This window comes from Falco biarmicus, chromosome 1 (assembly GCF_023638135.1).
Source record: "Falco biarmicus isolate bFalBia1 chromosome 1, bFalBia1.pri, whole genome shotgun sequence".
NCBI lineage: Eukaryota > Metazoa > Chordata > Aves > Falconiformes > Falconidae > Falco > Falco biarmicus.
The window spans coordinates 32198282-32222211 of NC_079288.1; the positions used below are offsets into that span (position 1 = coordinate 32198282).

Consider the following 23930-nt stretch of genomic DNA (forward strand, 5'->3'; position numbering starts at 1 on the left):
GGTTTGGTGTGCCAGGATCCTGCTATGGCCAAGTGTAGCCATCGCTTTGCTGCTTTCCCATTTCTCTCCAGTGCTGGTGCATGGCTGAGCGGCCACGTTTGGGGCCGTTCGGTGCTATGGGAATGTCTCTGCCGGGGAAATGTGGCTGGCAAAGGGCAGTTTCTGAGATGGTTCTTCCTGATGGGGAAAGCTCTTTGGGAACCCTTGGTGAAGTCCAAATGAGCGCCAGGGGCTGTGGGGCCACCAAGGGATGCAGAGGCATTGGGACTGGAGGCTGGGGGTCCCTGAGGACCCCTGTTGGACCGGGCTGGGTCTGTCCTGCTGGGTGCTGGGCTGTCTCTCCGTACACCGTGGCAGTGCTGGTGCCAGATATTTAGGGAATTTGACACTTTTATTTGAATCTAAGGAGGGGGGACATGGGCTTTGCCACGTGGCTAGGTGCTGGCCGTGGCCCAGGCCCTGACCTGGCCGCCGGGGAAGCGGGAGGTCTCCTCTTGAACGTGACCTCATCTTGCGCAGACACGCACGGCTCCGGGGCTTGATGGAAAAATGCACCGTGGCGGAGGAGTTATGTGCTGCTGGCAGCTGGTGTTTTCTTTCTTTGGGAAATCTAATATATTGATTAGCTTTCTTCAGAACAGCATCAATAAAGCGTATAATGGCATGGCTGGTGCCTGCGGCGTCTCCTCCCCTGGTCTGAGCCCCCCTGGAGCCGGGAAGGACCTTGGCTGCTCTGTGTCAGGCTCTGTGTCCCACTGGCTGCTCCTCCCTTTCCTGGCAGCTGTGGGCCCTGTTCTGCCCGGCAAACGTGCTTGGCCAGACACCCTGGTGCTCTGGGGGGAGTTCATCCCGGGCAGCCTTTTTCCTGCTCCTTCTCCTCCCATGCCATGCCTCTGCAGCGCAGCTGCCACTAGCTTTGGCTCCACTGGCTCTGGCACGGAGGCAGTTGGCCAAATCCTGGCAAATAGCTCCAGGGTCCAGCAGTGCCAAACCCTGGCAAATACCTCCAGGGTCCGGCAGTGCCATGGGGCATGGCTGCGATACGATCCTGTCCCAGTCACCCCGTCCCTGGGCAGCGAATGTCACCAGCAGAGCCACCCATCACCCAAGGTGGTGGCACTGGCAGTGGCACATGGGCACCATGCCAGGAGGCTCATTGCATCCTGGGTCCCTTCCAGGAGCACATGGATACTCTGCCCATGCCATCGTGGTCCCCAGCATAGCACGGACCCTCCAGCTGCAGCCTGGCCCAGGATTGCAGCTCCAGCCCTGCGGTCACGGCCAGGGAAGGTGGAAGGAGATAGCTTTTCCATTAAAGTGTCTAAGAGAGTTTAGAGAGCGGTTTATTGTTGTTTTTGTGGTGGGTTTTTGTTAGTTTGTTTTTTTTTTTTTAAGCTGATTGATTGCAATAATGAATGGAGCCCAGAAATCAGCTGGAACAGCGGCTCGAGGCCGGCTGCTGGATTTAAAGTCCTGGTTGGCTTCAAACCCTCTGAACTATTTCAGCTTTCATCTGTAAAATATGCAGAGAGCAAGCGGGATCTTATTTAGGGCTCTCCCAAGCCCAGATCTCCCCTCAGATGCCAGTGTCTGTAGGAGCGGGTGCCTTGCACTTGTCAAGAGCCCTATTATATACTGCTGGCTTATTTATTTCTTTGTGGTTCACTGGAGAGCGAATCCATCCAGGGCGATGGCCCATTCGTGCGGCAGGTAAAGGCAGCATCATTCAGGATTGATCCAACTTACAGATGTTTTTATTTTTCTTTCAAGTCTGGTCCATTTGTAAAGGGCTGGAGGAGCATCCTGGTCCCCCACTGCACCGGGGTGGAGGTGGCTGGGCTGCATCCCACCGGCTGGGAGCCTGGAAGGGTTTTCTCTGAGTATCTTGCTATGAGCTCATTTCAGAGAGAGATTTTCAGGGGAAATTGACAGCTGATGACTATGGGAAGATGTTTTCAAAAGGAGAAACAATTTACAATAATTAGAAATTTATAAAGTGTCTTTAAACATGGTGGTAATAGGGATAAGAAAACACTTGCTGCAATGTAATCAGTTATTAGCAGCTGATCATTTATCTCGATGGATAGTTGCTGCTGGTACATGAGACACGTGATAAAAGGACTCTTGATTAACTAATTTGAATATCTTTTGAGAACAAATTCTGAGTTCTCTTTTTTCTCCATTGTAACGGATCCGTACATCTGCGAGATAAACACTGAATGAATATGGTAATGAATATTATTCTGAAAGTGTAGTCCTCGAATGCTACCATCGCCCTCCCAGCCCTGGCCTTGGGAAGCTGCTGTAATAGATGTAATAAGGAAGGAGCCTTAAGGAAGCTGGCCGGGAGGAGCTGAGGCTGTGGGATGTAGGAGAGGCGGAGGGGGGACAGGGATTTGCCAGGGAGTTTGCAGGGATGTGGGGTCCGGGAGGGCAGGACCAGGCTGGCCCCCTCCATCAGCCCCTCTTTGGCCTCCAGTAAGGAGTGGGATGGCAAAACACCGGGGTGGTGGAGCTGCCTGCGAGCAGCTGCCAGCACGACACATCAGATAGCATCCCTTGATATATGTGTGTTTTTTAAAAAACAGCCTTTTCCTGTCTCGCCAGGAATGGAAATCTGATGTGTGTCTCAAATCTCTGCCCTCTGCAAGATCCCATTACGGCTCTTTTGATAACGTGCTGTAAACCCCGATTCCATTTGCGATGCCGAGACCTTGCAGCTCAGTATCTCTGCGCTGCGGGACCGTGGACCACGGTGGCCCTGGGATGGTCCCTGGGGTGAGCAGTGGCAGCAGTGGGGACCGAGCAGGGATCGGTCCAAGGATGCGGCTGCAGGTGTGCGAGCACGGCACAGCCGCAGCGGCTGGGAAGGCACGGCGAGCCCGGATTTCTCTTTTCTGGCACAGCGAGCAAAGGGAGGAGGTGGCTGCTGGGTGGGTTACATGGGGTCCGGTCCCAGCCCCGCTTGGTTTCTCCGGCAGCTCCGGGCCTTTCGTGCCAGCCGCCTGACCTCGCTGGCAGCTCGGGAGCAGTTCCTCCTGCCTGCCAGTTATTCATCCTCAGCCGCTAATGGACTCCATTCAAATGCCTCTCCCTCCTTCCCCCCTCCCAAATGTTACGATTCACGGTCGTGGCTGAGAGCAGATCCCTTTCGGCTGCAAGAGCCCCAGATATTTTATATCTATGCATCATTTTCTTTCCAGATCCCAATTTTTCCCTTCTCTCCCCCTTCTCCTTACAGCTCTATCCCTGCCCAGAGCAGGTCATGGCTCTGGCTCCATCACCCCAGTCCCCTCCCTGCCTGGCGAGTGATGCTGAGGGACCAGGGGGCTGGACATGGCTGTGCCGGCAGGGGTGGGAAGGTGATGCTCGGAGATGTGGGCACTGCTCCTCCTTGCTTGTATTTACTGCGGCGAGGAGCAAAGTCCGCGTAGCTGTGTATGCAGTTTACAGGTAATTAAACTCAGCTTGGTGAGGATTTAAACATTAATATTGATGCTAAAGTTTTTAATAAAATATAGGGAGAGAGAGAGAGAAAGAGGTATTGATTCCTATAGGCTTTTTATTTTTTCTTTTCTCCTGCTTTATTGTCACAGGGAAGGGTTGATATATTGGTGAGCATGAAATAAGGATGTCCTGTGTGGACACGGGGGTCTGCAGATGAGGACAGATATGATCCCAGAAGGACAAGCTGGGGAAAACTGTTAGGAAAATGCATTTGGAATTGATCTGTATGGCGAGGCCATTCCTGACCCATCCTCCTGGGCTTCCTCTGTGGTGGGCACAGGCTCAGCCTGGTGCTTGGGGTCAGCATCTTCTTCTTGGGAATGGTGCTGAGCCTCCAAGGTTTCCCATCCCCTTCTGCATCCCATGTGTTGCTCTCCATCACAGCTGGGTCAAGACACAACCCCTTGGACCACGCTGCCAGCATCACTCCCATTCGCAGTGTAGCCTCAGTGGGTCTGGGATGGGGGTCCCTGAGGTCCCCTGGTGTCCCTGTGCCACTGCCATCATCAAACCCCCTCCGCAACCCGTGTTCCTGTACCGCACCAAAGGCTGTTAAAAAGATGCTGACAGCCATTTTTCACTCCCTGCTTCTCTGTATACACACAGGACTCGGGTTTATCTGCTTTCTCGCCAATATTTTTTTATATAACAGTGAAATATTTATTTTGTCCAATAAAAGGCAGTAAGCTTGCAATCTTGCGCAAATTCATTTCAGACTGGGAGCTTCGTTGTCTGGATTTTACACGCGGCAGTGACCCCTGGTAATTGGCTCCATACATCTCTAGCATTGCGGATTTACATAAGGCATAGGGGCTGATTGATGGCCAGGGTCACCCCGCTTGCCCCGTGGCCCATCTAGCAGGGGATGGTGGTGGTGGCCACCCTGTGCTGGCTGTCATCCTGCCCCGTGTCCCACCGTGACATGGCCGGCTGGTTTTTTGGTGATGCCAGGGCAGAAGGAGCTAGTTCCCTGTGATTCAGGCTGTCACAGCTTAAATCCCTGCAGTGCCGGGGTGCGAGGCTGGCTTCACGCCAAGTGTGGCTGTTACCGTCCTGAGATTTTGGTGGGACATGAAGACGGAGCAAACCACAGGTCCTGCAGCTGGAACCAGCTGCTGATACTGGCACAGGTGGTTCTTCCCATTGCAAACACAGTTTGCCCCCAAAGTGCCCGTTTTGGGAGCTGGGTGGGGATGCTCAGGGTGGGCAAGGTGGGGGTGGGACGTGCATTGGTGGTGGCCGGAGCTCAGGGCACAGCTGAGCCCCATGCAGACACCTCCTGACCTCTGCCACCAGCACCTCAGCCCCCAATTTATCAAAAAGCAATTAATAGCCTCCTCCCCAGCTCAGGTTTTATGGTTTCTGTCCCTTCCCGCCGACTGCAGGGCAGTAATTAGAGTCTGTCTAATGAGGTTTTCATGGCAGGGATACGTTCTCTCACCCCATCTCCCCATCAGACAAAGGCTTTGCCACAGTTTATGGTGCCAGCGTAAATTTTTTCTGGCTGTTTTCACTGCGATACAAGCCAGATCGGGACCGGGGTGTCCCCAGGCACGGCCGGGCTGCAGGATTTACCGGAGAGCACCCGACAGGTCGCTTTGCATCACATCAACCCCATCATTTATTTTTTTTTTTCCCCCATTCCACCAAAATTAAAAAGCCATCTATATCTTAAAAACCTTATTTATGAACACTTAAGCGTAAGTAAGTCATCGTTGGACGGCTTCTCTCCCCGCTGATGGATGTAATCTGGCACCAGGGTGGACCGGGAGGGAAATCTGGCAATACAATATGCTGCGCTTGACTATTTTGACACTCGGAGTGTGATGTTTTTTTTACAGTTACTGATGAGCTTATGGCACTGCTCCTTTTGGAGAAGCAAGGAGGAGGCTGGGGCTGAGAATATTGATTAGCGAGCTCCTGATTATCTCAACAACCCTCTCGGCTTGCCTTTTCTTTTGCGGGGAATACAGAATTTCTTCAATTATTCATATAAACCCCCTTGTCGATATTACCAACGCACCGTGGCTGCGCGACGCAGAGCAGAATCAGTCCGGGGGAATTATATTTTGCAACCTTAAAACCCAGCCCTCCTAAACCACCTTTATTTTATTTTTCTTTCCCCTCTTTGGTTTTTTTTCCCCTGTCTCCTTTTGTTTTGTTCCAGAAGGAGCTTAATTCTGTCGCTTTGGTGCTGGCAGCGTGGTGGGGGGAAGGCACACAGTCTCATAAACATTTAATTGAACTCAGCCGGGAATTTAAGAAAAATGTTACCTGAGGTACAGGAGATTTGCTGTTAGAGAATTAACTCGGCAGGACGGCGGATTTCCCTCCCTGGCAACTAGATTTTTGAGAACCATATAGATGTAAGTGACTAACAAGAAGGGAAGCTAATTAGCCACAAAGACAAATTAGAGCCCCTAACCTGGGGGTGTGGGGATTTCTGGCTCTCACTGCCTGCGGTAGCTCCTTTGAATGGGCAGGGCTGGGTCCTGGGGTGGGGATGGGGGCTGCACAGGGGGATGCAGCATCCGCCTGGATGCATCCTGGCAGCGCAGCAGGAAACTTTGGGTTTGAAGGCGTTTATAAAAAGCAAACATTGAGCATTCGGCGCCGAGATGCTGGCACCCAGCTCACAGCCCAGATGGGGGGAGATGTGTTGTTGGTTGTTTTTTTTTTAAAAAAAAGAAAATGTAAAAAAAGATGAGAAGGGAAAAAAAAAGAGCAACTCTAAAATAGCTTCCTCAGAGGCCATGTGGGGAGGGGTGTTTTCTGCTTGCCTGGGTGGGAGGAAAAACTGGCAGCGTTATAGGGGGATGCTCGAAGGAGAGGTGGGCAGGGAAGCAGGTGGGATCTGCCATCGCCCCCATGGTCCCAGGCATGATCCCAGCCCCTTCCCACCCCGTCGGCTCTTGTGGGGTTGCAAGGGGAAGGGGAGAGCCCTGGGAGGGACAAAGTGGACCCAGCTTGGTGTGGCCGAGGCACAGAGTCACTGTCCCCAACCCCTGAGGGGGTTCTATAGCCGATAAAATCCATTTGCTTTCCCTCCCCAGCTGGTCCTGGGTGGCCCTTGTGCCACGTTTGGGCAGGGGTACAGGCAGGGCCCTTGTGCCAGTGAGCTCCCTGATGTCCCCTGCAGGACACCAGGGATGGTGGCCCTGTCTGGAGAGCTTCCAGGCTGGGGAAGGAGCCATCACTGCTGTGAAGTGGCGTGGTGTGGCCAGGAGGTGCCACAATGTGGCCAGGAGGTGCCACAATGTGGCCAGGAGGTGCCATGGTGTGGCCAGGAGGTGCCATAGCATGGCCAGGAGGTGCCATGGTGTGGCCGGGAGGTGCCACAATGTGACCAGGAGGTGCCATAGCATGGCCAGGAGATGCCACAATATGACCAGGAGGTGCCACAATGTGACCAGGAGGTGCTACAATATGACCAGGAGGTGCCATAGCATGGCCAGGAGATGCTGCCATGATGTGACTAGGAGGTGCCATGGTGTGACCAAGAGATGCCACGATGTGACTGGAAGATACCATGCATGGCCCAGAGATGCCACAATGTGGCCAGGAGATGCTGCCATGATGTGACTAGGAGGTGCCATGGTGTGACCAAGAGATGCCGTGATGTGACTGGAAGATACCATGCATGGCCCGGAGATGCCACGATGTGGCCAGGAGGTGCCATGGCATGGCCAGGAGATGCTGCCATGATGTGCCCAGGAGGTGTGGTGGTGTGACCAGGAGAAGCCACAGCATGGCCAGGAGATGCCACACCGTGGCCAGGATGCACCAGATGAGGTTGCAATGGGCGATCTGAGGAGGAGCTGAGCACCAGGCTGTGACGACACGTTCCCAACTGACCATCTTGCTGCAGAAGGCATCTCACTTCATCCTCCAGCCTGCCCCGGGTGCTCCCCAGCCCTGTGCCCCTACCACATTCCCGGAGCCTTTGTGGATGCCTTGGCTGTGGTCCCTGATGCCATTGAGAGATGCGTTGCACTTTAGGATACCTCTTCTTCTCCCCGGCTTTTTAATGCTCTCTCTTTGGGGGCTGCTTTCTCTGCTCCTCTAATGTGCTTCGATGGAAACCCCTGGAGAGCTGCTGGTACTCTGAGCTTGCCAGCAGCGACACATTAGGATCTGTCATCTGCTGAGCATTACCTGATTTTAAATCTGTCTCTTTGGAGCTACGGAACTGCATAAGAAAATATTAAAGTAAACAATAAGTGGATTTACACAAATGCGACTGATTTCCATATTTTTCATCACTTCATTTTATTACTGGGTTTACTGATATGCTCATTTATTTATAGGGCAATCCAGTATTGATTCATTCCGATGCACTATGCATAAACACATAAAAGAGAGTGATAACAATAGGAATACATTTTCAGTCTTTTAAATACTGCATTTTTTCCGATAGTCTTCATTAGATCCGCTATGAGAATATGAGCTATGTCCTTTGGGGAGCCCCAGTCTGTTCCTCTGCCCAAGTGGCACTGGATTTATGGGGGTGTAAGGGAGAGCAGGATGCGATTCCTGGCTTGGCAGCAGCTGCTTCCTTGGCTCTGCCACCTCCCTCCCCCCCGGGTATTTTTTCCACAGGAGGTTTTGGGAGTTTTTATCCTAAAAGGTGGATTTTGCTCCCCTGAGGATGGGTTTCTGAGCTGCCTCAGTGCCAGGCAGAGTGGGATGGACACCAGAGTGCTGCCGCTTCTCCTGCGGCCAGGCGCACAGGGCCCTGGGGGCTCTTCCCCCCCTCTTTTTCTCTTTTTTCTCTCTTTTTCTTTCTTTCCCTCCCCCTCCTTTTCCCTCTCTTTTCCCCCCTTTTTAAAATACTTTTCCCTTTCCCTTCTTCCCTCTCTTTTCCCTCTTTTCCCCCCCTTCTCCCTTTCCCCCTCTTTTCTCAAATTTTTAAAAATACTTCCTTAATATATTTTTTTCTCCACAAAGCACACTTTTCAGCCCTCCCCATGAATATTAACCAGGGAGAGCAGAGTGCTACATCATCTGCGTCACGGGAAGGAGCCCATAAAAGCGCGGTGATGAATGGCGAGCGTTCCCCCTCCGCTCCTTCTTGTAAATGGGAAGGCAAAAAAAAAAATTCATTTTGAAATATTAACCTGGATGGGGACGGATGGGCTTTTCGGGCCATTTCTCTCTGCCATTCCCAAATGCATCTCATATACATTTAGGCTCCTGCATCCTTCCTATATAATTTTTTCCTCGAGGAAGGAGAAACAGGGCCAGGAGAATAAATTGTAACTGCAGAGAATAAGCCCAGCTTTTATTTCCCCCCCGCTCTCCCCCTGATTAGCTAAAGGGCAGTTTCTTTCTCTCACCAAAAGCTGCCCGCCACCGCAGTTTAATGGCAACAGCTTGAGACGGACAAAGTTTGAATATCCTTGCGACGGAGAAAAGAGCAAAGCGAAAGCCCTGCTAATTACAAAAGTTGCTTTATGAAAGATAATTCAAAGCAATAATTTAGCAAACATAATCAAGTAGCGCAGATGGGGATTTTGATGAATAGTTTGCAACATGCAATTAGCAGCTCTTGCAGTTACATATCATTAACCCTCAGAGCACAAAAATTATTTTCTCATTATTAGATGAAAAGGTAAAATTAAGCTGACTAGACAGTAAAGGAACAAACTACAATTAATTACCTTCATTTATTACAGTCATTATTTTAAACTTATTTTTTTTAGTCTGATAGATAGATGAAAACATCTAAATTAAAAGTTTTGTTCTGCTAAATGGGAGGTGAAACTTGGTGATGCTCGGGGTGCGCCCGCGTGCTGGGGCCAGCCTGGCTCCATCCCAGCTCCATCCTGGCTCCATCCCGGCTCCATCCCAGCTCCATCCCAGCCATCCTGAACCCAGGGACCAGCGGCAACCCCTCATCGCCCTGCTTCATCTATGCCAGGGATGCAGAGCCCTGTGCATCCCTGCCCGTCTCCTCTGCCAACCTGGACTGCTGCCACCAGCCACCCAGGGAATTTTGCATATTTTTTGCAGGGCAATAATTTTGCAGGGAAATAATTTGATGGGCTTGCAAGAAATCCAGCCGTGCTGGGAATTAGCCTGCCAGGGTGGCATCTCATGCCAACGGTCAGAAATGAGCCTGCTCCTTCAAGCCGTGCTGGGTTCAATGCTGAAGCCTTTCGTTTCAGTGTGCACATCGGTAGCAGATGGTTTGGAGTTGCCAACTGTCAGCAAATGCACTAAGAAAATAAACTAAGAAAAAATAAAGGAAAAAACATAAGAAAAAAACCCCAACTAAACCAGCCGGGAGAAAAAAGGTGGATTAAATTCTGTTGGTGAGGATGGGAAAATCAGCTTGGAATACTTTCCTGGCATGCTGCGTTGTGGCTGGAGGCTGTAGCTCACCTGGGGACCGGTGTCGGGAGGAGGCAGGAGGATGCTCGTAGCTGGCAGGGGCTGGCAGGGCTGGCGCTGATCTGGGGGCTCAGCCCAAGAAATCCTGTGGTGCAAAGAAGGGGAAGAGCTCGGGCACCTTCTCCCAGAGCCAGCCGGGCTGGGATGCTACGGAAAAAAGGGGGGAAAAAATAACCTAATGAGCTGAACGTTCTCTGACTGCGCTCTCAGGAACTTTGCCAGGGCGTCATTGAACTTGTCAGGAAGTATTACAACAAAATTAAGAACCAGCAGCAATTTTCTTGCGTTCAGGATCCTATGCTTTATAAAGTAAATTATTAATGCATTTTTTTTCTCTGTTAAGCAGTTATTTGCAGCAGTCTTGGTATATTTCTCATTAGAAATAACATCATCTGAAGAACTTATATTGATTCTTTTTTTTTTTTTTAATCTCTGAATCATGAACGTGAACAACATATTTCTATGATGTTCCCTTTAACTAGAATTCTCAGGCTTTATTTTTATATTATTGATCTTTTTGACATGAATTGCTTTTTTGCCTTGTGAAAACGTTGCGAGCTGCTTCTGCCGTCGGAGGAATGGGCGGGGGGTGCCGTGGAAGGAGCTGGGGGACATGGGATAGGGTCTGCCCACGTGCGATGGGTCTGTACAATGTGCAATGGGTCTGTGTGGGTGAGATGGGTCTGTGCGGGTGTGTGGTGGGTCTGTGCGGGTGCAGTGGGTCTGTGGGTGTGCAGTGGGTCTGTGTGAGTGTGTGGTGGGTCTGTGTGGGTGTGCAATGGGTCTGTGTGTGTGTGTGTGGGGTCTGTGTGGGGGTGTGTGGGGTCTGTGTCCATGTGCAGTGGGTCTGTGGCTGTGTGGTGGGTCTGTGGGTGTGCTGTGGGTCTGTGTGGGTGTGCAATGGGTCTGTGTGGCTGTGCGATGGGTCTGTGGGTGTGTGGTGGGTCTGTGTGGGTGCAGTGGGTCTGCGCATGTCTGTGATGGATCTATGTCCACATGCAGTGGGTCTGTGTGGGTGTGCAATGGGTCTGTGTCCACATGCAATGGGTCTGTGTGGGTGTGTAGTGGGTCTGTGTGGGTGTGCAATGGGTCTGTGGGCGTGCAGTGGGTCTGTGTGGCTGTGCGATGGGTCTCGTGTGGGTGTGTGGTGGGTCTGTCCGGGTGCAGTGGGTCTGCACATGTCTGTGATGGGTCTGTGCATGTGTGATGGGTCTATGTGGGTGTGCAACGCATTTGTGGGCATGCAGTGGGCTTGTGGATGCATGTGCAACAGGTTTGTAGACGTGCAGTGGGTCTGTGCATGTGTGCAACGGGTTTGTGGGTGTATGATGGGTCTGTGTATGTGTGATGCGTCTGTGTGAGTGTGCAATGGGTTTGTGGGTGTGCAATGAGTGTGCATCTGTGCAATGCGTCTGTGCGTCTGCAGTGGGCTTGTGCATGTTTGTGCAATGGGTTTGTGGGTGTGCAACGTGCGTCTGTGCATCTGCAGTGGGCTTGTGCGTGTGAGTGCAATGGGTCTGGGTGCACGATGGGTCTGTGCATGTGCAGTGGGTCTGTGGGTGTGTGCAATGCGTTTGCATGTGTGTGAAGTGGGTCTGTGCATGTCTGGTAGGTTTGGGCATGTGTGCAATGGGCTTGTGCAGCTGTGTGCAACGGGTCGTGTGTGTGCATGATGGGTTTGTGTGTGCAACGGGTCTGCGTGCGCGTGCGTTGGGTCTGTGAGTGTGTGTGCAGTGGGTTTGTGTGGGTGTGCAAGGGGTCTGTGGGTCTGCAGTGGGGATGTGATGGATCTGTGGGTCTGCAGTGGGTCTGCCTGCATGTGTGCAGCAGGTTTGTGCATGTGCACCATGGGTTTGCAGGAGTGTACAGTGGGTGTGTGTGATGGGTCTGTGGGTGTGCAGTGGGTCCGTGGGTGTGCAGTGGGTCTGTGGGTGTGTGTGGTGGGTTTGTGTGGTAGGTTTGTGGGTGTACAATGGGTCTGTGTGTGTGTGCAGTGAGAGTGCAACAGGTTTGTCCATGTGCAACGGGTCTCTGTGTGTGCATGATGGGTCTGTGCTTGCACGATGGGTCTGCGCACGTGTGACAGGTTTAAGGAGTCACTCAGGAAGACAGCAAAGGGACCCTGGCAGGAGGTGGGGGCTCCCTGGCAGGCGGCTGGTGCTACGTGGGGAGTCCAGCCCCCATCACCCAGAGCTCTCCTCTGGGACGCTGGCTCCCTCCTAGGCTCTCCCCCCTCACTCCTCCACCACCCTCCCGCTTTCCCTGACTTCTTTACACGTCAGCAAAAAAAAAAAAAAAAAAAAAAAAAAAAAAAAGCTAGGAAAATAGCGAAGGCTTGAATGAATTTTTTCATCAGTTTTCTTCAACATTTGGGGTCTCTGCTGCTGCTTTCTCCCCCGACAGCTGTTCCTCTCCGCTGAAAAAGAGCTCATTTGTGGTTTACTGCCACCAGTATTTAGATGGAAATAACCCACTACTTATCCTGCACTTGATCTCATGGATATAAGAATAAACTCACCGCCGGTGCAATGCAAATCCTGTGCCTTTGGAGAGGAGACGTTCAGACAGTGGGTCCTCACCGCCGTGCCGGGAGGAGGACCGGCTGTGCCGGGGGAGTTTTACCATTTTGTCAGTCAATTATAATAATATTTCTGCTTCCAAATGTTTGAAAAGTTGGCTTTGGAAGGTATAATCATGGCACAGAGGCCAGCCTGACAATAGTAATTAATTAGGCTATTACGCATTCTACAGTGATAATTGCTTTGCTGGAAAGTCACCAGCCATGAAAAGGACCCGGCGCGCAAATGTAATTTATCACACGGCGGCAATCCCGCGCCGCTGCCGTGCCTCACCTTGAGCCCATGGATGTTGCAGAGGGAGACGGACCGGGGAAAAAAAATAGAAATTAATAGTATGTCGATATATAATGTGGAGGCAGAGCTTGCCACCGGCCACCAAGGGCTTTGCGGGCAGAGGGAGAGTGGTTGGCGGTGGGTTTGCCATCACCAATGGGTATTGTGGGGATGGGGGGAGCAGGGGTGATGCTGCCCTGACCCCACTGAGACAACGCTGCTTGTGGGGATGTTCAGCTCCCCCATTTTTAGCCATTTTCTCCTCTTTTTAGCAGGATGCTGGTGATGTCGCCCTCCTGGCTGAGGGCACAACAGTTTGGTCCCGGCTTCCAGTTCCTCCCTGCTGGCACAGGTTGGGCATGCATGGTGGGGCAGCCATGGGTGATGGAGAGGTGACGGAGAGAGCTTTTTGCTCTGCACCCTTTGCTTGGTGCCATCTCAGGGCAGATGAAGCTCTTCAGAGCAGCTCGAGCAGGTCCAGGCATCCTCATCGCCCAGCAGCAGAGCCGTGCCAGTGGGCTGTGCCCTCTCCCTTCCTCTCCCATGCAAAGTCCAAAGGGTGTGGGAAGTGGGGAGGGTCAGGAAGGGCTGATGCCGTGGAGCACCCCAGTATCACTCTGCATCCTTACAGACCCCCCCAGCAGGGCTCCCCGTGCCACCCCAGTGCCACGCTGGTGAGTTCCACAGGCACAATGCTGTCCTGCTGCAATACACAGGCAGTGCCACTTGCCGTCTGCTTGCTGCCTCCCTCCTCTCTTCCCCACTTTATTATTATTATTTTAAAGCACCCTGAAGCTAAGTGTTTTTACAGAAAGCTGAAGAAAAGCCCCCAAATTCCTCCTCTGCTGGAAAAGCGGCGCCGAGAAAGTAGGTTTGTGTACGAGACGCTATAAAAAGCCCAGCTTATACAATTTTAACAATAGAAAAATGATCTTTGTGCTCCAGTGCCTGCGAGCTTGGAAGGAGAAGGCGGTTTGCTCAGGTGGCTGCTGGATTACAAATGAGCGGTTTGCTTTGGGTTTGAATGACAAGCAATCACAATCCAGGCTGGCAGGGCGAGCCGGGAGCTCCACCGGCACGGAGGGGATGGGTGGAGGGGAAGGATGCTCTGGCGCGGGAGCTGCCACCGGGCTGAGGCATAAAGTTGGGGCTTTGTTTGGTAATTAGCCCATCGGTGGCTTAAAGGCGGTTGAATTGACTAGTCCACTGTTGGTAACAGTGTGTCTGCCAGCACCGAATGCAGGGTGGGCACCTCTTCCTCCCTCACTGGATGGTGTGGGCGCCCAGTTTGGATCCACCTGAGTGTTTTCCAGCTGGGAATGAGTCAATTCCATCCCCAGCTCCTGCACCCGGGATGGCGGGGACACAGAGGTCTGTGTGTCCCACTGGTGCCCCATCCTACCTGCTGCAGCTGGGGCTGGATGGGCGGGGGTAGCAAGGGGACCCCCAGCAAACAAGGTGGGCAGCAGTCTCCACCCCAAGGTATTGTCGCGCCTTGAAAAATTAAAGGGAGTAAATGATTCATGCTCATAAATGTTGGATGGGAGTGCGCAGCAGATTAGTATGTTGTTCGGTTATTAGCAATGCAGCATGCTGTCTCCCCACCGCCCAGCCAGTGCAAGCATCACCATCACCCTGGCAGCTGAGGGGGACAGGGATGCGAGCAGGTGTCCTGGTCCTGGTGTGAGCATCGCTTCTACCCAAGGCGTCGTGCTGGGAGGGTGGCTGGGGAGGGCTGTTTGCCGGATCCGACCCAACAAGCACAACAACAGGCAGACTTCTTTATTTCTTATTTAAGCACTGACATTAAATTATAATTTTCATTTACTCAGAGCGCATCAATGATTTAGGGCGACGTGACATGGCAGCGGCGCGAGGAGTTTAGCCAAAGGCAGCGAGCGGCTGCACAGGGCACAGAGCGGGCACAGAGCCGTGGCCGGGGGGGGACCCGTGTGCTAGGGGTCACGAGTGGCACTGGTCCTGGTGCCCCGGCAGAACCAGTTCCCTCCTCCGAGCTTGTCTCTGACCCCATTTTTCCATCTCCCTGCAGGTGATTGCACTTAGTAAGAGAAGCAAGGAGGCTGAGACGGCTTTCCTGAGTGTTTACAAGCAATTAATCGAAGCTCCAGGTAAGCAACACGGTGGCGACCTGGCTGCCTAACGAGTTGCGTGCCGGCGCCGGTGCGGAGAGGAGCCGGCGAGGACCGTGGCAGCGCTGCTGGCCCCATCCCCGCTGCGGCTGGCATCAACCTCGGCTCGCGCATGGTGCTCTGGAGATACCAGCCGAAGAGAGGAGTGGAAACAGCTTTTGCCATCGCTGTGTTTCAGCCCCTGAGCCAAATGCATCTTGACATTAGGAAAGGAATACATTTGCTCAGCCCTTGTAATAACACTGCGGCTATCCCCAGTTGTCTTTTTGACGGTAAGTTAACCGAAACGACCGAGCGCCAGCTCGCAGCACGGCTCCTGGCACCGGCCGTGGCTTGGGGACGGCTCTCCCCGTTTCACCGCCAGGCCGGGGTGTACCCCCCGTCTGGGGTGCCGCTTGCAGTCTGGGGAGGGGGAAACCGAGGCACGGGGCAGCCCTGAGGCTTGTGTTGGCAGAGTCGGTGCTAGGGCTGGGTGAGGGGCTGGCACTCCCATCCCCGCTGCTCCGTGCTGGGGGCTCTGCCATGCTCTGAGCTGGGGGGTCGGCTGCGCTGGGCATAGCGTCACAGAGCATCCCCTGGCACAGCAAGGACGGAGAGCTGCAAACAGCTGAAGATGCACAGAAGGGCTCCTGCAGGGCCACTAATTCATTTTCCAGACATTTAGGAATAACAAAATGTTTTAATGATTTCTTAGGGGAATTAGGGAGACATATTTTTGTCCTCATTAAATTTTCTCCTGTGCTACAAGAACCAAGTGTCAGCTCAGTTTCCAGAACCCAGTTATCTTCCCTCCCCACCTCCGCACGCCCACCCACCATGCTTCTTCTGCTTGCACACGCATGCACATGGATGCGCACAGGTGCACGCAGGTGCACACACATGCACACCCCAAAACTGCTCCCCTGTGGTCTCTGTACCCCTCATCCTCCCCTGTCTGTGCTCTCCCACAGCATCCATCTCGTGCTCCCCTCTCCCCCACTCCCCTCCTGCTCCCCAAATCCTCCCACCCGGCGTTTTGTCCCCGTCTGTTACATGTCCGTGTGTCTCTCGACAGGCGAACTCTTTGTGGAATACTTTACAAGCGCCACATAAGTCCTGATTCGACATTTTTTGCTTTGAATGGCTGCTGTCAACACAAATCTCTGGCAGAGACTGTAACGGAGCCTGATTGCTCAGCAAGTATTTTGATAAGTGAGCTGGCTGTGTGTCTGTAATTACGGGAGAAAACCGTAAATCTTTTGGATATTGTTCACACAGATGTGGCATGAAGGGAAGGGGGGGAAGCAGTAAAATGTGTTAAAAGCATAATTAATGTCATTGTTGTTGGGGATGATTTGATTTAAGGCTGACTTTGACTCGTGGAGGGATTCATAGGGCGCCGGTGGATGTGGTTGAGCAGGTTGGGATGGGGTGGCAGAGGAGGTGCTGCCCCGGTGGGAGACAGCACCGCAGATGCGCTGCGGAGGTGCTGTGGATGCACCGTGCATGCACATGGATGCACCGTGCATGCACCACAGACGCACCGTGGGCGTTCCATGGGTGCACCGCGGGTGTCCCGTGCTCCGCTTGGAGCTGGGTGGCAACATGGAGCAGCTGTTAGCCCTCAGCTCCAGCACAGAGCCCTCCACCAGGCTCTGGCACAGGGATGAGCTGCCAGTCCCCAGGGGCACGAGTGCTCCCTGGATCTGTGTGTGCTCAGGAGAAGGTGATGAGGACCCAGGACACCTGCCCCATCCCACCATCCCGTGGGTGCCTTGAGCTGCTCCAGTGCCTACGCAGCAGATGTGTGCTGCTGTGGTCGGGGTGTCTGGGGGCGGGTCTGGCGGACCCCCTCCAGCACAAGGAACGGCTCCTGGCCCTACTCCCCTGTGCCAAGCTGGGGACACCAGGAGGGACCCCTGCCCACCACCCATCCCTACTGCAGCATTACCGGTGACACTAAAGGACAGCCAATAACGCCAGCTAGTGGCAGCATTTATTATATATACGTGTGTGTGTATGTGTATATATATATATATATAATATTATATATATAAATGTATTATAAAATATATATAAGTGGGTGAACATATGGAGCAATAGATAAGCATGCCTGGGCAGCAGGTTCTGCCTTGTGGCTGGGACTGGCTGTTTCCCACGTGAGCTGGCCATGCTGGCCGTGGGCGATGCCGTGCCACAGTCCCTGGACATGCAGGAGCTGCAGTGGGCGGACACAGTGCTGGAGGTCCTGTTTTGGCACATGCTTCTCTGGCGTCACCCATCTGTGCTGCCGGTGAGTCACTGCTGCGGCGGGGCTCACAGCTGCATGGCTGCGGCGTCAGTGCCATCGTCTCCTCTAACCTGGCATGATGGGGGCCATGACCTACGGAGGAAGGGACTGTCCCCTGCACCGTGACCTGCGTCCTGTGTGGCTCAGAGCGTGGTGGCACGTGGCATCCATGGCACCTTGGTGTGAGCAGATGATGTGCTTGGGTTTAAGTGCATCCCCTCTCCAGCCCAGCACCAGGAGGGTTTGCTCAGCAGCAGCATGAGCGTGGTGCGAGCATGGTGTGAGCATGGCACGAGCTTGGTGCCCGGTGCCGGCAGCGCCTTGGTGCATCCAAACACCTCGCCTGAGGTGGTGGAGCCGGCCCCATGGCCAAAGGCAGCGCTTTCCCAGTGGATGGACGGTGTAGTTTTATCACAATGCAATTAATCCAGCCAGGCGTTTCGCATCAGCGCTGCCCCAGCTGGTGTAGAAAGTGGAGTCAAAGCACCACTTGGGTTTTTTCCCTTCTAAAAGCTCTGCTCCCAACCATTTCATCCTGGGATGTTGGCTCCAAACAGGGAGCAGTGCACTGGGGGATCGCCCCAGCTGTATTTCAGCAGTGGAGCTGCAGCTCATGGGAGGGAAAATGCTGACCCGAGGAAAATCCTCAGAGCTTTATTGCTCAGGCCAGTTCCTCCCGTATTATTTCTTATCACGAAGGTGAGAGGAGTTGCCGGTGCAGATCAGACAGGGCCTGCCCCAGCATTTATCCCAGCGGAGGCAGCTTGCAGGCTGGCACGGAGCCTTCTGCCAACACCCCCGGGGCTGGGGGAGTGCGGGGGGGACCCCTGGCCCCTGCAGCCTGTGAGCTGGCGCCCCGGAGCACAGGGTTTAATTAGCTGTATTGTTATCTCAGCTCATGTACTTACGGGTGTTATTAATGGCTGTGAGAGCATCTAGTCCGGTTTGGGGCTGTGCCGCATCACCGCAACCCGCTTTGATGGCACATTCCTGTATCCTTGGATGGGGAACCAGCCTGCAGGATGCCAAGCTGTGACATGCCATGAGCTGAAGGATGCTGAGCCGAAGGACGCCACGAGCAGCCCAGGAGGGTCCCAGCCAGAACCGAGTCCCCCTTTTCAGTGCCAAAGCCAGCAGCCTGCTGGCTGGGCTCAGCACTCGCCTCTGCATGCATCCCTGTGGCCAGGATCTGGGCACAAATCTTTTATCCTGGCATGTCCTTGGGGTGTCTGTCATGTCCAGCAGAAAAAAGGGGGAATGTTCCCTGCAGGGAATGATGCTCCAGGGGCTTTCAGTGTTAGCATGTGGGGTCCGTCAGTCGCTGGTCCTGCAGGGAAGATGTGTGGCGGGTCCTGCAGTGAGACCCTGCACCCCACAGCAATGATGCTGTAGGATGGGAAGGCAGCAGCGGATCGGAGGGAGTCCCAAAGTCCATCCTGGGGGACACGTGACTTGGCACCACTTGTTTGCAAGGAGCATCCGTGCTAGGCATTTACAGTGAGGATCACAGGCCAAATCCTGCATCTTTTGGGCAGGTTCATCCTGACGATGCCTGGTGCTGCGGTTGGGCTGTGCCAGCGCAGTCCCGGACCACCCTGAATCCTGTGGCATGGCCAAGGTGGTGCCAGGCCCCCTCCATCCTGCACCACTGCCATCTCAGCCAGGGACTCACTGAGCAGAAGAGCTGCTCTGTGTCCTGTTCGGAGTGAAGGCAGCCCGTTGTTTGATTTTTTTCCATCACCGTTATTATTTTTTACCCTTGGATGCCTGCCACGCGTCCGTGCCGTACAGTAGCATGCCTGGCTCCATCCCACTTCCCTGTTTGTCTAACTTTTTGACCCTGGAGAATTCAAATCTATTTTCTTTCCTCTTCTTTTCTAAAAAAAAAAAAAAAAACAAACCAAAAAACAAGCCCCCAAACCTATATTAACCTGGCTCAATAGGAGGCATTTTCTTGAACTTATTAAAAAATCCAGACTTGTAAATTAATTTGTTCATGTTGTACAATGGCAGTGCAGATGGACTCATTAGCATGCACACAACAAATAATTATAGATGAATTTTTAGCTGGCCTGCTTAATGGGCTTGCTGGGTTAATTATGTCAATGTATAATTACATCAGCCCTGGGAGACATAATGGCACACCCTGCTGAGCAGACACTAGCTAATGATGGTGTAATGCTGACAGAGGGAAGACGGACGGCTCTGAATGCACCTGCTTACCTCGGCACAAACCGCCATTGTCTGCGCCCAAACGGGCCGGCACTGGTGGCACCGGGGCCACCGGTGCTGCGGGTGCCACTGGCTTGCTCAGGCAGGTGATGCCCCATGCAGCCCTGCTGGCCCCTCCATCCCTTGGGGCTGGCGGTGGAAAGTGCTGGATCAAGGGGTGTCCCCATGGCACTGGGCACCCCACGGGGTTCCCCAGGGCTGGAAGGGAATGTGCTCTGGTTTTCAGTGGAGGCTGGCAGGGAGGGTGGGCAGAGGGCTGGCGGTGGGCATCCCTGCCGCTCACCGCCGCATCCCGTGTCCCACAGACCCCGCTCCTGTGCTGGAGGCTGCCCGGAGCCTGGAGGACCGGCTGCAGCAGCTCCAGCGCCTCGAGCCCGAACCATCCCCCCTGAAGGATCTCAGCCGCCCCTGGAAGAAACACCCAGAGCTCGTCGGCACCAAAGGTACCCCCAGCACCAGCCGCCAGCAGATGAGGGTGGCAGTGGCGGTCCCCAGCCGGGTCGCCCCATATGCCTCTGAGGATCCCTGGGATGCAGAGGGGTCTCAGGGGCAGGAGCTGTCTCCTGGCCCGTGGTCCCCAGTGGATGAACTGTGTCCTCCTGCAGAGCACAGAGAGGGGACGTCGCCAGCAACTGGACTTGCAGCAGCGGCCGAGCCCCCGTTCTCTGGCGTCGACGGCAAAGCACTGTGCACAGAAACCTTGCTGCAGAGAAATGAGGCAGAAAAGCAAAAGTACGTGAGTACCGGGGACGGGGTCATTTCAGGGTACTGGGGGAACATGTGGCTCTGTCCCTGCTCCTGCCACAGGGGTGTCTGTCTGTCCTTCCCTCTCCTCCTTCCCTTTGCGCCTCCTTTGCTATCCAAGTTGAGAGCAGACGCATCCTGTCCAGAAACCTGGGACAGTCTCGGGCACTCTGAGCATCCCTGTTTGTCATCCCCAATCCCAGGCAGTGGCGGGCACGGGCAGAGCTGGGGCAGGTCCCTCCTGCCAGCCCCTTGTGCCATCTCCCCGACACGTGGCTTTGGTTGGACAAATGGGTTAAAGCCAGGTTGGGCGAATGAACCTCATTAAATGGCCTTTTAATTTGGAGGCTCCCGGCTTTCTCAGTGCCTTCATTGTTATTCCTTAACACGCTGCACCGGGAAACAAATGAGGAATCTTTAAACCCTAAATTGCAGATCTCTGCGAGTAAGTTCCTGGCAAGTGCAGGCTATAAATAATGCAGAATAACTTTTCCCTGATTGCTTCCCCCTCCTCCAATTAATTACAGGCAGGGGTGGGCTGCCATCCCCGCCTTGGCAGAGGGGTTTCAGCTAAAGGGATCAGGGACTGTTTTCAGACCCAAAGTGAATTTTTTTTCCACCTAGGGTAATAAATTCCTTAACATCAAGGGGTAACACGGCTTGGAAGGTGTCCCGGCATCCGCCGGTGGGTCTTTCCCTGGCATCACCAAGCGATGGGGTAGAGGAGGGGATGCAGCCAGGGGGTCTCCATGTGCCCGTGGGGGGCTGCAGGGTCGGCCCAGCCGTGGTGCTGCTGGCATGTTGCTGATGCCCATCTCTCACAGGGGACTGCAGGAAGCACAGGTCACTTTGGCTGCTCGGCTGGGGGAGGCAGAGGAGAAGATCAAAGTGCTCCACGCAGGTAGGGGGTGGCCAGGAAAGGGGCTGCCAGCCGCAGGAGGCCAAGCCCTCACCCCGTGGCTCACCCTTCTCTTCCTCTTCCCAGCGCTGAAGGCCACCCAGACGGAGCTGCTGGAGCTGCGGTGTAAATACGACGAGGAAGCTGCATCAAAGTAAGTCACCAGCGGTGCCCGGTCATGCCCGGAGGCTGTTGGCATGCCTGAGGCTGAGCCAAGCTGCTTGTGGCAGCACCAGGACATCCCCATGGTGCTGCTAAATAACTTGAGGAGCTGAGATGCTTTAAGTGACCGCAAGAGCATCCTGAGTCGCAGGGGTCCCTATATCTAAGACGCCTGCTCATGCCCTCACCTACAGCGCAGGCAGGAGCCCTTGCCAGCCATGGAGGGCTGTGTCCGTGCCTCCGTGCCAGCTGACGCCTCTTGCTTTCTCGTCACAGGGCAGATGAAGTAGCCATGATCATGACGAACCTCGAAAAAGCCAACCAGGTGAGCCAGGAGCTGACTTTCTAGCTGGTGCAGGGCACATATCCTGCTCCCCTTCCACTGCACTTGGCTGTGGCCCCTCCAGGCTTATGGGTTTCACCCTGCAGAGCCCAGATGCTGCACCCGCCGCAGCACCCTGAGCATCCTCCTGGATGGATGTCTGTCCCCAAAAATGGTGGCCAGATCCCAGGACTCGGAAGCCCTGCAAAGGGGGCCTCTGGTTTCCTTCACGCAGCAGCTCCTCCAAACCAGCCCAGTGGGACTCCCTGCCCCATGTTGGGGGTCACTGGTGTGTTTGGGCTTCTGCCAGCTGATGTTTGTCACCTCCAGCCTCTCACGGGCATTTCAGGGCACAACGCATGCCACCCTGGTGTTGGTCTCCATTCCTGTTAATTAGTTTCATTCTGAAAATAGAGGTACAAATAAACACGCATGGATAATAAAAGAAGCTTAAAGAGCAATTTGCATGTAGATATGGCTCTTTGGGTGGAAGAAGGCAGTGTCCTGGAGGTGGTCTGTAGCCAGTGCCCAGGGATTGGGATCGGGAACTACATTAGGACATGGGGAGCTGAAATACATGGTGGGCTGCTGGTGGTGGTGGTGGGAGCAGGATGCTTGGGAGAGACACGAGTCTGTGTAGATCCTGGAGCACCACCGTGCCCTGTGTGTGCTGGGATGAGCTGCGGGTGCCTTGCCTGATGTGCTTTCTGCTCTCTTGCAGCGAGCAGAGGCGGCGCAGAGGGAGGTGGAGAGCTTGCGGGAGCAGCTGGCAGCCGTGAATAGCTCCCTGCGCCTGGCCTGCTGCTCCCCGCCGGGCGCTGCCGGGGTGAGAGCACCCCTCAGGGCCGGGAGCACCCCATCACAGCCAGGAGCACCCCTCAGGGCTGGCAGCAGCACCCCATTGCAGCTGGGAGCACCCCATCACAGCTGGGAGCACCCATTTGGGGCCAGCAGCACCCCATCATGGCCAGCAGCACCCTGTCACAGCTGGGAGCACCCATTCGGGGCCAGCAGCACCCCATTGCAGCTGAGAGTACCCCATCACAGCTGGGAGCACCCATTTGGGGCCAGCAGCACCCCATTACAGCTGGCAGCATCCCATCACACCTGGGAGCATCTGTCACAGCCAGGAGCATCCCACTGCACTTGGAAGTACCTCGTCATAGCTAGGAGCACCCCATAGCAGCCAGGAGCACCCTGGCATGTTCACAAGCATCTCGCAGCATGTAGGAGCACCCCATCACATTGGGGAGCACCCACCACCTTCAGGAGCAAGCCTGAAATGCCTGTGACTGAGGTGGTTTTCCACCATGGGGTGGTAGCGTTGGCCATGCCCTACCTGCAGCCCCAGCCTCCCATGGGGTTGGGGGACATGCACCCCCATAGCACCGAGCAGATGCACCTGGGAGACCTTTAAGGGGAGAGAAAAGGTCTGTCCCTCCCCAGGGCTGTGTCACCCCAGGTCCCCATCCCACAGGACTGAGCCCTGGGCTCACCTGCTGCCCATGGGGACATGTCTGACAAGGAGGGTGGCCCTTGTGCCCATGGTGGGTGGCTGGGAGCTGATGGTGTCCCCTCTCCCAGCAGGACAAAGTGAACTATTCCATGTGCTCAGGGTCGAGGCTGGAGGCGGCTCTGGCTGCCAAAGACCGGGAGATCCTGCGGCTCCTGAAAGACGTCCAGCACCTCCAGAGCTCGCTGCAGGAGCTGGAGGAGTCCTCTGCCAACCAGATTGCCGAGCTGGAGGGGCAGCTGGCCGCCAAGAACGAAGCCATCGAGGTGCGCCCGCGGGGGCTTGGGGCTTGCCGGGGCGGGGGGACGTGGGTCTGGCCGTGCCGGGCGTGCACCAGGAGCCGGCTGCGAGGACTCCCCCCCCTCTGCTCCGCAGAAGCTGGAGGAGAAGCTGCAGGCGCAGGCGGACTACGAGGAGATCAAAACGGAGCTGAGGTATGGCTTGATCCATGCCTGCTGCCTGCCTGTCCCCGGCCGGCCGGGTGCCGTCAGCACCCACGGCACACTTCAGCAGCCGTAACGCTCGGTGGCTTGATGGCAGCAAAAAGCCGTGCCCGCCGAGTCACCCACCTTGTCTCCCTCCCAGCATCCTGAAGGCGATGAAGGTGGCCTCCGCCAGCTGCAGCCTTCCCCAGGCAAGTGCTGCGGCGTGTGCCGGCATGCTCGCCGGGCTGTGGCACGCGTGCCAGCCCTGCCGCCAGTGGCTCCGCCGCCCTTTCCCATCTCGGCTTGGCTCCTTGCAGAGCATATCGAAGGCAGAGGAGGCCCTGCTGCTGGGGAAGGAGGCTTTCTACCCTTCCCAGAAGTACCTGCTGGAGAAGCCCAGCCTGCTGGCCAGCACTGGTAGGGTTCCCGGGTCCTGCGGCATCCCTGGTCCCATCAGGAGCCT

General features: G+C 54.7%; 1 protein-coding gene across 1 annotated transcript in view; it reads left to right on the plus strand.

Moving 5' to 3' along the window:
• CUX2 (cut like homeobox 2) overlaps positions 1-23930 on the plus strand; it is a 69104-nt gene that overhangs the window by 35040 nt on the left and 10134 nt on the right. Inside the window, 11 exon segments of the mRNA XM_056340946.1 lie at positions 14803-14881; positions 19709-19846; positions 20009-20135; positions 20972-21048; positions 21133-21199; positions 21484-21532; positions 22251-22355; positions 23114-23308; positions 23418-23476; positions 23628-23676; positions 23785-23884. Coding sequence (XP_056196921.1) covers positions 14803-14881; positions 19709-19846; positions 20009-20135; positions 20972-21048; positions 21133-21199; positions 21484-21532; positions 22251-22355; positions 23114-23308; positions 23418-23476; positions 23628-23676; positions 23785-23884 — 1045 coding nt within the window.